Here is a 16,284-nt window from a genome sequence, read left to right as displayed (position 1 = left end):
GACTCTACCTGTGATGAAAGTCTGTGCTAAATAGTACAGGCCCAGGATACATGATGGATACTATCAAATGGTATTTTACACAACATTTTTACTCAGGAAACTCAGACTTTTTCCTCCAAATATGACTACAGCTCTTGCTTGAGTTTAAAAAAAAAAAGGTATGAAAACTTTTACATGGTATGTGTTGCCAATATGTTGCCTACTTCTCTATAGTAAATGAGATCAATCACTGGCTACAGAACTCTGACCTGGTGTAAGTGCATATAACTTTGCTTTCCACTCATTCACACATGCTAAGGATTTGGATTTTAAAGCACATACAAGTTGCTGCAGTAGTTAGAATTTATGAGGGTTGAGTTTCCATTACCAAACGGTGAAGTCTGGTCGTACACCCTGGAAATCATTGACAGTAAAAGACCGCGATCGTCTCCTAAGGGTAGGACGACTGGGATTTCTCCCCTTAACTAAATTTAAGTAAGGATCAGATCTTAGGAAGCGTGGGTAGCTGTCTTGCTCCATCAGCCTGTAGACTGTGTTTTGTGCAGCATCAAAGGTGGTGATGATGGGCTGTTCAATACTCTGACTTGTAACTTCTTTGGTTTGAAAGTCCAAATTCACCTGGAGAAGGAGGAAAAGTGTATTTCTTTAACGTACATTCATGCATTTCCTGTGTCATTATCCATAGCACTGATACTGTACTTTTCTGAAAGTCTTTCTTTTGATCTCTGATACAACTGGTTATTAATACCACTGAATTAGTTAGTACGTTCATGTTCAGTAACGGCTGTCAGAAAGTCTTCACAGATGTGTCATTGGCACAATGGAAAACTGGTAAAATAGAAGATGAAGTTTGACATTTGACTAATAGTAACTTTCTAATAGTGATCTTGGTATAGTTGCAGCTGTCAGGCTTTGCAACACCAGACTAATACAGAACTCCATTCTTATTCAGGATTTATGTAGGACTTTGTCTCATTACAACATGTTAGCGAGTATTTAAAACTTTTGGTTTCTGTCTAGAGTTTTGATAGTAGGAAGGTGAGAAAACTCTAACAACTAAAATATTTAATAGGTTTCTGGAGACTTTAGATAGGAAAAAGCATATCAAAATGATCATTTATTCCATGTACCATTGCATTCATCTTGGGAAGATTTCATTAGTATGAGAATTTTACTGAAGTGTCAGGCACTGATTTAAGCATGCAATTTTTAAAAATAAGATAGACTATATAAGAGAAATTGTTGATTCACTCAAAAAGTTATTTCTATAGTATGCTTTTTTTCCTCGCTGATATCCACCTGTCATTTCCATAAAGCTAGTTAAAACAAATAGTTTAGATCAAAGAACTGAAGAGCCATTAATGATGCTAAAATCATCAACTCCTCAAACCTAAGATTTTACAAACCTATCGAACTGTATGCTCAGAAATTTGTGTGTAAAACCTTTGCTGGACAAGAAGTTAGTCAGGGAGAAGATGCAAATTCCAGAGCTGTGTGGTGTGAAACAAGATGCTGTTGGCTGGTCTCAGCTGCTCAGCTAAACCCAAGGAAGGAAGTCCCACCAAAACCAACCGCTTAAGGTGAAGAACAGCACCCACATTATATGCACCAAATCAAAAGTTATGACACATAAAGATATCATTACGTTACTGTTAGTCAAAGTACGACTTCCACACCATCCCCTCCCTAACTTTCCTCCTGCTCATCTTTTCGCTTATGGCAATCTCCTAAGTGTTGGCAGTATCAGCACTCTATGACTGCTCAAAGACTGATCAGTTAGCAATGACAGGTTCTATTTCAAACAACTCAGGGGGACCTTTCATGTAAGGTCCACCCCAAAGACATGCAGCAGGGAAAGAAATAAAAAGGGAGGTAAGTCTTTGAAAGTGGACATTTCCTACAAAAAGCATAAAATCTTAAATATAATCTACAGGAATTACAGGTGGAAATTGCAACATTTTGCAATCCTTCTCTTAAAATGAGAATGACACCTTTTTCACCCTTGTTACAGGGAAGTAGCAGCTAGTGTTTAACTTTTGCTTTTCTGACAAATTAAAAAGAAAGCATGCAGGGGAAAAGGAGCATTGGCAAGTGACATATTTGATCTGCTCAAACTTGATAGACTTACAGGAAATTTTAAGTCCAAAAAGCCTATTGAAGAGGCTGATTGTGACTTCAGAGAGAGTTCTTAGTCTCCCAACCTGTTCATCTCCTTCCTAGGAGTCCTTTATAACACGCTTCAGTAATGTGAAGAAATTGTAAATATGAAAACTTTTTGCATTACTATAGTAATGTCAATCCTCACCAACACTAAGGCTTTTTATATATCCTCGTACTTTTGTGTTTGTGCTGACAGTAGCATACCAAAAATAGGCAATTAAAGATGGGGGTGGAAAGCGGGAGGAGTCAATCAAGAAAAGTCCTTCATGAATTATGCTTAAAACATACTTAATATTTTAAAGGATATGTTTAATTTAATAGTTTTTTCTAGTCTCTTTTAGTCTTTTGGCTTAATTAATTTAAAGCTTCAGATTCTCAGTTATGTAATAGATACTTAATAGATAATTACTGGTTTAAGAGAAAGGGAGAATAAGTCTGTTTTTCTGGAGGTAGCTTTAAATAAAGACAGATAATACTTTTTCACGAATGCTAGATAACATGTCTCATTACAGCTTTAACATTTAACATCACTATTTTTTCTTAAATATACCCTGTATATGTATATATATCTCCTGGCTTTACAGACCACTAGGAATACCTGATTCCTGTAATATAATATTTAAACTCATTCTCTGCACTTAGAAGAGTAACACGGAGGTGGTATTGAAAGGAGTATGGAGGACAGGGAGAATATGCAGTTGCTTCCAGATTTCCCTGCAGAGCTTTGACATTTAAGATACAGCCTTCTTACGTCAGTGACTACATGATTAACTGTTGTCCCTGCTTCTGGGTATGCACTTCTTAAAAGCACATTTCATCAGATGCAGTTGTTAAACACTGTCTACAACGAAGAATGTTTTCCCTGTACCTCTTTTGGAGCATCTTTCTGTATGAATGTTTCATAAATGGTCTTCGCTTTTGGCAAAAGTTCATGTGCAGTTTTGCTTTTCTTGTAATCCTCGCAAGCTATCCAGAACTCGATGTTCTCCTCACTGAACTCAGTTTTCAAAAACTTCGTAAAGGCATCCAATCCAGCTACAAAAGGGAATGTTGAATTGCATTAAAAAAAAAGCCCTTATTGGACAGTTACTCTTTTCACATAGTCTGTGCAAGGTAACAAAACAGGCTGTGCTCCCTTTGAATTACATCACATTATAGATAATTATTTTAAAATACATCAAGGTTTTAAAATAAGTGCAGTTCTTTCATTATGATCCCGAGTGCATTACAGAATTCTCAGCATCTGTAAAAATGCACTACCAAGATCTCGTGAATTTAGAAATGGAAGCAATCAAAACACGTGGATGTATGTGGAAGTGATGGACTTGTTCCATCTGATTATCAATTTAGGTTGACTGAAACACTACTTGAATATTTTCTTATAGACTGTTCTCCAGTAACAATTTAAAATTAATGGCTTTTAGCATCTTTACACTTTGCTTTATCTTATTGTTGTTATACTTTTTATTATAAGATTTTTTTTCACAAGTATGCTTATTCGGTGGAAGCAATGCAATGTTATCGATTTCAACTGTTCAGGGAACAGATCCAAAAAGCACATAGTGTCCAGCACTGTAGATGGATCTGTACGTGTCTCTCCAAAATGGAACAAGGGACATACGTGCATTTGATAATTATGTATGCAACAGGCCGTTTCAAATTATGCCAAATTTTGTTCCTATCACTGGGAAAGTGACAAAGTCTTTTCCTGAATACCTAGAACGTGTTTTTGTTTTTAAGATTTGGTCTTGCAGTCAGGAATATTTGAGCAATATTTAAATGAAACTCTACTGTTTATTGAAGGAACTCTCTGCTGTCTGTTACATTACTTTGTTCAATAAAATACAAAACTTAAGAGTTATTTTCAACTATTTTCAGTACATGTTATAGCCTGAGCACATGAGGAGAGCAGAAATACATGCTGCTATAAATGACCCATCATACCTAGTTTAGGTAATTGCCAGGTCTACTGAAGTGCACAGCCAGACTTTGTAATTTTCCATCAATTTTTCATCCTAACATTCTGCACAGAGAGGAAAAAACTACTAACCTTTCTCAGAAAGCAGTTTGTCAAAAGATTCTCCCCATTTCACTGCTTGTTCAGGAGACACACTGTTTAAGAAACAGAAAGAGGTTTTGAAGAATTGCGCATATCGTGTACTTAGGAAGCTGTTGTAACATACGTTACCTGTTACCATTATTGCTCAGGACTGTTTCACAAAGCCTTTGATTAGATAACATTACTAAAGGAGCTCATTGCCTTAGGTACTTCAGAAATACTTGGTTTACATTTTTTCTGACAGTTTTCCTGTAGAGTTGTACTTTCTTCCCCCGTTTAACACTGGAGCAGAGATTTTTCTTTTCAGTGTTTGTGTCATGCTACTAATCTTTAAGGGCATTGAGATCATGCAGTATGGTAAAACTCCTAAGGGAACCAGGTCAGTCACCTATTTAAACTGAAAAAATACTCTTGCAGAGATGTGGTTTTGAATGCACTCAGTCTGAGGCTGTGTTACCACAGTCTATTTTTAATGAAATACAGGAAATTCTATAGCTTGAAGACAAAGTTGTAGCAATATGGTTTAGGTGATAATTTTATAGGGCAATAGCACATGTAGCCTGGTTTGTTTACCACAAACATGTTTCAAATGTTATGCTATTCTGAGACACTGTGCTCCATTTATAAAACTCCACATATTCTTCATCAAATATGTCAAGATGCACATATTTTAGCTTGATTTCAAATATTGTGCCTTAGAGAAAAATGCAGAAAGGAAAAAAGAACATCCTACTTCATTCACTCAAATACAATTTTTGGGAAACCCTTTTCTGATGCTGTATAGATTAACCCTGAAAGCACACCTGGACAGTACTTTTGATTTTTGTAGACCAGGACTGGACTAAACCTGGAGATGAGCTGTATCACACTAGGACTCCGACTTAAGTTCTAAGCCTGAAGGTGAAGTCAATTTTTATCAGGTGCTTTATGTAGAACCATTTTCATTCAAGGGCAAAGCACAGTAGACTGAAAGTATCAATAAGCAACTTGTCCAGGGTTAGATGTCCCTGTCAATTGCAGGGGGGTTGGACTAGATGACCTTTAAATGTCCCTTCCAACCCAAACCATTCTATGATTCTATGAAATAATAAATCTCAAATTATTATCTTATTATTTGAAAAAGGGCAATTTTTAATTTTTTTTCATTTTCACCGAAAATAGTCTACATCTCTCTGTATATAAACTATATTTAGAGACAGATCAGCAAAAATCTACCAGTTTCTCTTCTGAGAAAGAAAGAGAAGAGCAGCAGAATCCCTGTTAGTCAGGCACCTGTCTGAGAGTAACATGGTAAAAGGCAGTTAGCTGAGTGAGGAAGTAATAGTCTGTTAAAAGGGAGAAATTCTTCAGAGGATTATTTATTTCTCTTGCATCTGCCTCTGAAAGTGCCTTTTCACAGATGATAAGAATGCATTGATGGCTGTGTACTTTGTATGAAATACCCAGGGGTAATCAGCCACTCAATACTGTCTGCACACAGGTGGCATGGAGGCTGAGCTTTCTCTTTTTAGATGCAATTTTAGCATGGTTTTACATGTCTGGATCCAAGACACGGAAAAATGGTGTTCTAAGCACTGTTTTGCCTTTGTTCATCATTGCAATGTCTTATATTTCTGAGTGAACTGTAAAACCACTGAATTAAGGCTTCTGCCAGCAGCAAAACAAGAAAAGAAAAAAAAGTCAGTGATGAAACCCTCCATGAGCATGTAATGGAAAGTCTTTGAGATCATGAGTACACCCTATCATTTGGATGGGCATGATACTTGGACATGTGAGCAACAAACATTGCCTCATTATTCAGATGCATAGGTGCGAGTGTTTAGATACCCACTTGTTGGCCACTTTTTCATGGGCTCTAGAAACAGAGTTTGGGCCTTTATGCAATTTTTACCATGTGTTCACAATTAGTAAGGGCTTGTCAAAGCAGTTCTGATCAAAGTGGGCATCCTGGACCAAAAAATAGTAACTGCTTAAACAAGGTTTATCAAGACAAAAGAGCATGGGAAGCACTGAAGTGTTCTGAAGTTATCTGTGATGGAAAGAAAGGGGCAGCAAATTTTTTAGGCCATGGAGTTGCAGTACTTTACACATTCCTTCTTTTCAGTCAAGTCTTACAAATGCAATTCTTAATATATCAGTAAGATCTTGGTAACCTACTGAATTCAGGAACTAAACTCTTACTGAAGTCAACAAAGGCAAGACTTCACCCTGCATCTTTATGAGAAATAGTATAACAGGGACAACATTACAACAGCATTTAAACTTCAATGTCTGAGTTTTGGGGACAAGTGTTCAAACGATTACTGCAATTACTGAGGAACTACGTGTTCAGTATTTGACATGCATCTTGCCTTTGTACATCACAGAATTCTTTGGAAAACCTGCTTTCCAAGGAGCTGTATGATTTTCCTGCAAGCAGCAATTTGTCAGCTACATTTGTGTTGATGGTTGCTCAATATAGTCAGTGGACTAATAAGAATGCTGTTGGCATGAGTAAAGGTTTAAATGTATCTGCAAGTGGGTGGGGACCAGTCTACACTTAGTGGTGTGAAAACACTAGTGGTGAGTTACCTTGATGCATACCAGGTAACTCTCTAGTGTTTGTATGCTTGGGTTAGATTGCTAACTTCTAAATGAAATAAATCTTGAAAGCATTACTCTCTGCCAAGTCTGAATGCATACACAAATACAGGAAACGTTCTGAGTCTCACAGGCACTTCCTGAAAGGAATCCCCATCAACTTGTGTTTTTTATAATGCTTACCTTGCTGCTTTTGCCAAGTTTCCAGGTTTACCAAGATGATCACCCTCATGGAATTCAGATTTCTGCAGGAGAAGGCTCAGCCTATTTCTCTTCTGCTTAGCTCTACAACAGAATTAGGGTAGCTTTTCAGGCAACCTTGTTGAAAGTTGGGTTTTTTCCCCCTCAAACATTTCCTTCGACTAGTATTTCTGCTTCTGTATCACAGATGCCCCTATGTTCGCTTATATTAATGTTGATGTTATATATTATTATATATATATTATTCACATTAATGTTTTTTACTCCTGGGAAGATTCCAATGGGACAAAAGAGGAAAATTTTTCATAATGAGAACAATCATCCATTGGAATAATCTCCCCAGTGAAGTGGTGCATTCCCCAACATGGAGACATTCAAGGTTCGGCTGGACAGGGTGCTGGGCCATCTTGTCTAGACTGTGCTTTTGCCCAGAAAGGTTGGACCAGATGATCCTTGAGGTCCCTTCCAACCGGGTATTCTGTGATTCTATGATTTTCTTTATAACTTAGCACAAATTTACACATGAAGCACTGGCAAAGAGAAATGGAAATCTTTTCATTTTCAGTATCTTTTTCATTTATTTTAAAGACAAAGCAGTGAAATTTCACATTAGAGAACATAAACAGTTGGCTCAGCATCTTCTACTTTTAATGTTTCGCAAAGAAAAAGGAAGTATTGCTTCCTGTCATTTGAAATTTTTAAAAAGAAACTTTCCCAGATCATATTCAGGCTTTAAAGAAGCATTTCTCAGAACTACTTGAAACCTCCCTTTCCTATTTTCTTAGTTTATTATTTGCTTTTTTTCTTGTTCTTAAAAAATATTTCAGCAAAGAATTATCATTTTATGTATACAATTCCTAGGATTGCAGTTCATGAGTTTTCATTTATCAGTCAAAAATAAAATTATCTGTGCCCTAAATTCATGCCACAGCCTATCTTAGAAGAATCCTCTATATAAACAGAATGTTCAGAGTGTCAGCATGACCTTAAAACTTACCCAGATTTGCTTGCTTTATGTGGCTCTTCTTTAATTGTTGATTTCATGACTTTGTAATAGGATTTATCCTTTGAAGCAGAAATGTTTAGTTGGGGGAATAAAAGCAGTGGGTTCTCCATCTTCCTCTAAAAAAGCTTCCCAGTTTCAGAAAATATTTCTTTTACTTCCTTACAGCAAGTTGCATCTGGAGTAACTGATGTGCTCAGGGAGGGCTCTCACATGCTGTATTGGGCTGGGTGGTCCCCAGTTAGTTCTTGAGCACTTTCCAGAGCAGGCAGTGGGTAGAAGGAGGATCTCCACCTTCACTGCCACTGCAGCTGCATGCACACGAGACTTTAAGTAGAGTTCTGGTTTTACAGTCGTCATTTAGGGAAGTGAGATTGCAACTTCACAAAATGGCTGTTGATCATCCAAACACAGCTATCAGCAGAGAGCAACTCCTGGGCTTGTGCTTGTGGAACTTGGTATTTTACTAGACTTAGGATGATGTCATCATTTTCCCCCAAACACCTGTGAGAAGAACAGTTGCTCTAAAATGAACCTTAATGAGAATAATTTTTCCTAAAATAACATACAAGGTTGTTTTAAGCTCTTAGAAGAACTTCTACCTGACCTTAAACTGCCTTCTACAGCCTCAGGTGTCATAAGCTGGACACGAAATCAGTTCTATCTACACTATGCTAACTTGAAAGTCAGGGTTTCCCAAAGTGTCCTGCAAGAGCCAGATGAAGCTGTGGTTGATCAGATATTTTGTAAGCAGAGATTTTAATTTTTGCACCATTTTTCAGAAATGATGAGCACCTACTACTAATTTCAAGTTTCTCCACTTAAAGCTCCTCCTTTATCTTTTGTATCTGTGGTTTACTTTCATTTGCAGTCCCCAAGCCAGGATAAAAATTCTTTAGTTCAGCACAAAAATTTGTGGCGCTTTTTTTTTTTATTTTGACAGTAAATAATCAAAAATTTCTCACTTCACTTTACATAACATAAAAATGTGTTAATTTTTTAGCTGATCAGCACAAATTAGCTTTTCACATACAACCTTGATGTCAATTAAGCTTCTTGTTCTTAAGTACAATTTGTGTTGGAGTTGTCATAGATGTCTTCTACCAAAGCAACCTCTTCAGTGTTAGCTGAATGAGAGGCTGGAAAAGACTAAAATTATGCAGTAGTTGATTGATTAAGAATTAAATAGTCTTCCTTTTTTTAATGCCAATGCCTCATTTTGATTATTCAGGTAAGACACCGAGCCTTGGGAAGAAGACATGACCTCATCACCTTCCCACAATTTTGTCCAGTTCTGCACAATTACTGCGACACAGGTAAGTTCTGGTGAGAGTCCCACCATGGCCTTTTCCTTGTGGCTTGCAGAGCTGAGGAGGATGGGAGGTACTGATATTTAAAAGAACTAAAAAAAACCCTCTGCTGGGACTCCCAGTTCCTGAAACATAACAAAAAAGATGTCATCTCTTGTGATTTTTCTTTTCAAGAGAAAAAATGAATGAAATGTGTATTACGTATGTGATACAAATTTTAAAATCAGACTGAATGGGAAATATTCAGTGCAAAACTGCCTTTTCTGACCCAAGGACCTTTAAGAAGCAGCTTTATGGTTTTAAACTGCATTTTTAGTTACAGAGTGGGCTTATATATCATATCTTGCTTATTTTAATCTGGCTTTAACCACAGCTGTCTTTAATAATATATTCCACCTTTTACCAATAAGTAAATAAATATAGAATGCATGATTTTATTTTACTTTTCTACAACAGTGGTAGTCAGGTGAGGTTTTTTTTTTTAACCTATAATATATGTATAGAATACTGTCTGTGTCTATCTGCTATAATTTTATTACCTGCTGATTTCAGCTCCTGAAAAATGTTGTTTATTGTAGCTTCAATAGTTCACATAAGCTGATTTAAGAAAGATTTGTAGCATGAAATGTCACTCAGAAGTGAATTATGGTGGTCTTGCCACTATACCATGTATGTTATAGATGGAAATGACCCATCGTCATCTCTTTCAACACCCACCAAGGATGGGCTCTCCCAGCAAACACCTGAATGGCTTGTCCAAGCCACTCTTAAATGACTCTAAGGCAACAGGTGTTATGTCTTAGATGCCTGAAATACCACTGTACTACACTGTGACAACAGTAGCAGTCCGGAATGCAGCAACATACTGTGCATCTCCTGAGAATTCGTTCAGAAATTTTGGGGGGTGGGGAGGAAAGGAATAATTACAAACCAAAAAAAGATTTTTTTTTCCCTTCTGTTTTTTTCACCATTAATAGAAACCTAATATTAAATTCAGGCCCTGAAATAGCCAGAATTGCATCAAAGTCAGTCTGTGTTTTGTCAACGATGGTACTGATGCTAATAAGCATTTCTGGTTTGCACTGCAGGCTACAGTAGTTATAGCAACGATATTAATGACCCTGTAAATGCTTCTGGGCCATTTTGTATACTGCAAAATGATGATATAGAAAAATGAGTATGTTATTTTAAGCCAGAAAAAGCAGACCCAGAATATTATGTTGATGACATGACTAGAGACCTACAAAGCTCTAAAGGAATTTGGGATGAAAACCAAATGTCCTGATTCCCAACCATTTCTCTAACCACTGAAATGTATTCACAGATCTTTTGGGAAGGAGACTAGGGAGTTTTAAGCCCTCAAATCACTATCATCTCTGCAAAGTGAGCACAATATTGATTTAATGTTGTATTACTTGTAGAAAAGAATAAATACCTTTTTCAAGAGCTTTCAAAGTTAGATGAATAGAATATGTATTTTCAAATCAATTTTTATGTGACAACAAAGCCAAACTGAATAGATCATAAAGCACAGGAAGTTCCTCGAGGTGACGTCCTGATCTCTTTGTGCCTGTTCCTCAGCTGAAAATTGTCCGCACTGGCTTGTGTTAGTGTTTGATAAGGTCCTATCACAGCTGATGGTAAAGTCATGCTTGACTTGTATAGAACCAATAGCTGCCTCCTGTGAAAGAAACATTGACTGATACTATTAGCAATAATGATGTATTTATACACTGAATATGCCGTATGTCTTTTTTAAAGGTAAGCACTGAAAGATTCAAGCTTTCTATTCAGCTGAATAAAAGCGAAGCCCTGCTTGTGTGGTTCAGCTCAGCACAAAGAACTAGAGCACAGTGTGAAGTTCTCCTTTGTCAGTAATCCCTCCACATCTTTCTTCAAGCTATTTTTGTTACTTGTCAGTTAAGTGTAAACTTTGCCTCCTCCCTTGCCTGCCTAGGCTTCTCCACAACCGAGCTCTGCCATTGTTCTTATTCAAATCCAGTGTTACCAGTATGGCTTTTGTGTGGTTATGTTTGGTTTAGTTTCTGCTCTAAGGAAGCGGTATTCATCTTTGTGGGAACTAAAAAAAAAGCAACACAGTCTCTTTACTGTCCTGTGAAGAATAAGCATGGAAATAAACTTCACTGAAGGGCATGGGCTGAAAAGATGTATTTCTGTATTTCTCTTTCTTTTTCCTGTGAAGGGATTTGAAGAGTTGAAAATTAAAACTACATGTTTTGAATTAATTTGGCTTTAATAAATAATTCTGCTGCTCTTCAGTAACTACTTAATGTATCACTCCTCAATATTTATGTTGTTTATTCCTTAATGGAAACCATAATTAGACCTACAGTTTAATAATGATATCCAATTTATGGGGGTTTTTTTTATATCTTCAGAGAAAAAAACATTTTTGTTTCATGAAGCAATACCAAAAGGAAAATAGTTTTGTTGTAAATCTCAAGCAGAGGAGCTCACAGTCACTGCTAATTCAGTGAATTTCTTTAGTGATGTGCTTAAAAGCCTCATCCTAGTGGAGGAACTTGGCATGTGGGATACTCCAGGGTTAGGGGAAGAGAAGCATTGTAACACCTACACACAGTTCACATTATAAAACCCCCTTTTGTTGCTGCTGTTTAAAAGGAAGGAAACAAAATCGCATTGCTTCAGATATGGATCAATGACAACTGGAACATGTTTTGCATTCAGGCCTGTAGGTTCTGTAAGTTAAGAACTCTCAAAAGAATTTTGTAAGGCATCCATGATGAAAACTCAAGCTTGTGGCAGGCTTGGGAATCTTGTAGTTTCTGCAGAACTTCTGCTGTGGAAAATGTTTACATCTGTGCTAAACTAAATTCATTTATTTAGTCTTTTGAAAGGTCAAAATAAGAAAGTGAGTCTGCAAAGCTCTCAGCTGTATTCATTTCCTGCCTGCCCCATGGTTATATGGCCAGCATCTCTGATTAGTTCTATTTACATATTACATACATCACTGTCACAATTAATCTACAGGAAGCTGGTTTCTCAGTTGAACCACTCAGTGTTTACAACTAGCTCTCCGCAAGTCTGTAGCAATGACATCAGTGCTCATTAGACAATTGCGTTTTAATGATCGGCTTCCAGAAGTGCTCACCTAGGACACTCACGTGCATCTTAAAATGTGGTTTTGTTAGCGTGGTATTCACAGGAAATGTTGAAGGCAGGAACATATTCTAAATCCTGCCCAAAATATCCTAGTGGGCTTACGCACTACTGGATTTATTTCCATCTTACAGAATCCCACAGGAATTCCTCACATGACAACCTGCTTTTTTCCAAGAGAAGTATTTCATTAATCCATGCTTGCAGAGCAAGCAACAGCAACTTTCACAGGAAATGTTGAAGGCAGGAACGTACTCTAAATCCTGCCCAAAATATCCTAGTGGGCTTACGCACTACTGGATTTATTTCCATCTTACAGAACCCCACAGGAATTCCTCACATGACAACCTGCTTTTTTTCCAAGAGAAATATTTCATCAATCCATGCTTGCAGAGCAAGCAACAGCAACTATTGGACTGAGCGTTTTCTGGTCTTTCTGTGAAAGGTGTGGGAGAACAGAATGGAGAGACTATCTCTTCGTCATGCAAGAGGGCTGGGACTCCTGGTCCACTGAATATTAGCCGTAAGATTAAATCCCCTACAGCAGACAAGGGAATAAAACATGCTTTACATCAGAACTCACTGCTATCACTGATACCGTGTGGTTTAAGCGGAGCCCTCATGTTGGATGTCAGGCTTACTCTGCTTTTCCAGTCAGATGATTCCGACACTGATACCGTGTGGTTTAAGCGGAGCCCTCGTGTTGGATGTCAGGCTTACCCTGCTTTTCCAGTCAGATGATTCCGGAATATCTTGGGGATGCTGCAGCACAGGTTGAACTACTGGGACAGGGATTGTCAAACCTCCATAGTGCAGAACTAGGGAAGCCGTAAGGAGTATTTTGTATTAAAAAGGCAGCTCTGCAGAGAAGAGGGCTACCCCAGGGCTGGGAGAGCACCCAAAACAGGTTTTCAAGGTCACACCTAGGCATTTAGGATTAAATGAGGCAGGACCTAAGAGCTTAGGTTCTACTGTAAAGCTGCCCTTGATGGCTGCAGTGTTGCATCATGTGCTCCCTCAGTATAATATGGCACTGATACAGATATACCTAATTCTGCCTATTTAAAGCACAGCTAAGATTTCTTCAGCTTATATGTTGTTATGTTTTATTCATTGCTACTTCTTCCTGATAATGCATTGTTCTGATGTCCTGATTTAGCTGATGTAAATAGTCCTAGGGTTTACAAAGTAGTATGGTGGATTGCTCACCAGAGCAGTAAAAAAATCGGTACCAAAAATTTGAAAAATTAGTCTCTCTCAGTCCTCACTAAATATATAAATATATACATGTATGAATATATAAATAAATTATCTCCAAAGCCTGTCAAAAGAAGACAGCATCTTAAGATTTTAAAGCTATCAGTTATTTTGACTTTTCTCTTCAGTAATCACCTAAAGAAGTTCACCACTAATAGATATAACTTAATAAGAATTCCAGGTCAAATTTGAATGAGTATGAAATCTTCAGAATGACTGAGAATTTTTCCAGGAAGGTTCAACTATGTTTTGAGGATCCAGAAAAGCTGTATTCTGAAATGCAAGTTGGGGCAGTTTTCTTTTCTAGACGATGAAAAAACTTTCAGTTTTAGTAGAACCTTTTTCAGAAATTACTACTGCAGTAGAAGTTTCCTTTTCCTCCTCCCATTCTGTTATAAAACTTTTCTTATGAGAAGGCTGGCGTGAAGGCAGGGACACTCATTGTCAGTATTCACCAGCCAGTCATAGTCTCTCCTCTTCTTAGCTAATACCAGACTTTCCAACAAAAGTCTTCCTATCAAGCATAAGGGTGACGCCAGCTTTCCCAAAACTGCTATCCAATTTTCTTCTTCAGATTTGCAAGCACCCTCAAGAACCACATATTACTGTGGTTACCTAACACAGTAATATGCAGAGGGAGGTGAATCTTATCAAGTTTTCAGAAAAGCTTCAGGCATCGTAGAGATAAAGCTCTGCTCTAGTAAAGTACTTATGTGTATGTTTAATTTCAGTTACGGAAGATATCTTATCTGATGAATTTGCTGTGTTGAATTGGAGACTCTGTGATCTGGCTAAGATCTGAGACTTTTGGGGATGCAGCAGATGTGACCAGCAACGTAAGAAAAAATTGAACCCATTCTTCATTCTGGACTCTAGGTAGCAGTATGGATTTTATGGATTCTTCTTTGTCACCTTTGGTGTCATGTTCATGACAAAAAACCTTGCCATTTGGGCACTAACCATTTCTCAAATTTTTCTGGCTTTTAGCCTGAATCATGATGTGCTTCATTATTATGGTTTTGATTTGACACAGTCCTCAACTTTTGCAAATGTTGACCTTGGTGACCTCTCATTTTCACACCAGCATCTAAACCCGATTCTCATCAGGTCCAATCTGCTGCTCCTGTCTTTCTCATCTGGCTTTCTCTGTCACAGCTAGAATAACTGGAATCACAAAAATAGGTTTTGCAAAGCTTGCCAAAAATACTTCCTCAAAACAGAGGAAATGTGATATTTACACTTTCAGTATGCACACCAGCAAGCAAGCTATTCTAGTGTCTCTGCTGAGTAGAAACAGGTGATCCATTTATTAGGTTACACTGTCAACTTGATAAACATAAAACTTATAATAATTTTGATATTGCTGTGGTCACCAAATCTAATACAAATATTTCATTTCATCTGTTGCCAATCAGCCCAGATTGCCTGAGGATAGAAATTGTTTGTTTGAAACGTGTCTTTGTGGCATGTATGAAATAATTTCCATTCCAATTCACAGTGACCACAAGTCATTTTTTGTAATTCTTAGGGAAGGTCTGCAGACAACTTTGCTTGATTCACAAGCGCCTTTCAAATCCTAACTAGAGACTGTCACCGAGGGGAAGACTTTTTTTTGCCCCCGAATGGTTTCCAAGTTTAAATCTTTACTTTCTGATGACCAAATTATGCCCCAATCCTGACAGTGTTGATGTATCCTCCCCAAAGGATGAAAGGTGAGAATAGCTGTATGGGCTTCCAGGTTTTCCAAGGCCAACATATGGCACCTCAGGTCATGGGGTCAGCAGTGCAATGGCCATGGCTGTCCCGGTGCTCCCTCTATTGGAAAAATTCCAACATGTCCTTTCTCCTTTCCTTCAAAAAAGGCAACATGAATGGCCCTTGGCGATCAACATCACAGGTGTTTTCCAGTCAAATCCGAGAGAGCTGTGTGTGAGCACCGTGCACATCCCTCTGCTGCTGGCACCTTCCTTCCCTCCACATGCCTGTCCGCCAAACACTGGGGTTTGTCTGATGCGGCCCAGCTGAGGGGCTTGATTTGGTTTGGTTCTGTCTGGAGTAGCGATACAGAGAGCAGTACATTTTTAAGGACTAAACACAAATATCAGTGAAAAAGTCAGATATTTTGCAAGTATGTTGCCTAGGAGGTTCTCTGGTGAAAAGAGGTAGCTGGTTTTTTCCCCAGGAAACACAATGCCTGGGCTCACCAGGCTCGTTTCCGTGCGGGGCACGGGCTGAGGCACAGGGATGGCCTCGGCTCCCCACTGGGGCCCACTGAGGGGCAGAGCCTTAGCCCCCACCACAGCAGTGGGCCGCCAGGTGTCATTTAGGAGCACAACACACAGAGTAGCTTGGGCTGCGGTGTCGTGTTTGCTGACGGGAACGGCGGTGAAAGCTCTGCCGGGCAAGGAGCAGCCGCCAGCGAGGACACATCTCCCCGCACACGGCGGCCACGACATGGCGGCCCGGACGGCTCTGCCCCACGTGAGGGCCGCGGGACTACATCTCCCGGCATCCCTCTGGGCAGGGCCGGCCCCGGGCCTGAGGAAGCGCCCAGGGAGGCCGCGCGCCCGGCG

The 16,284-nt window shown here is 38.6% G+C and overlaps 1 protein-coding gene across 2 annotated transcripts; it reads right to left on the bottom strand.

The window, feature by feature from the left end:
* Positions 1 to 206: 206 nt before the first annotated feature.
* On the bottom strand, positions 207 to 8,324 carry RGS18 (regulator of G-protein signaling 18). 2 transcript variants are annotated; one of them, XM_010285241.1, is made up of 6 exons: positions 7,998 to 8,116; positions 6,983 to 7,084; positions 6,601 to 6,603; positions 4,211 to 4,272; positions 3,029 to 3,195; positions 364 to 618 (listed from the first exon to the last, which is right to left on the bottom strand). In XM_010285241.1, exons 1-6 carry the CDS (start codon positions 8,114 to 8,116, stop codon positions 364 to 366), a joined length of 708 nt encoding a protein of 235 aa, XP_010283543.1. The 2 variants fall into 2 exon arrangements, with proteins under 2 accessions (XP_010283615.1, XP_010283543.1); XM_010285313.1 differs by lacking the exon at positions 6,601 to 6,603 and having other exon boundaries at positions 207 to 618; positions 7,998 to 8,324.
* Positions 8,325 to 16,284: the final 7,960 nt, after the last annotated feature.

This window comes from Phaethon lepturus, unplaced genomic scaffold, assembly GCF_000687285.1.
Source record: "Phaethon lepturus isolate BGI_N335 unplaced genomic scaffold, ASM68728v1 scaffold9010, whole genome shotgun sequence".
In the NCBI taxonomy this organism is placed as follows: Eukaryota; Metazoa; Chordata; class Aves; order Phaethontiformes; family Phaethontidae; genus Phaethon; species Phaethon lepturus.
This window is presented reverse-complemented; position numbering and strand designations above follow the sequence as displayed.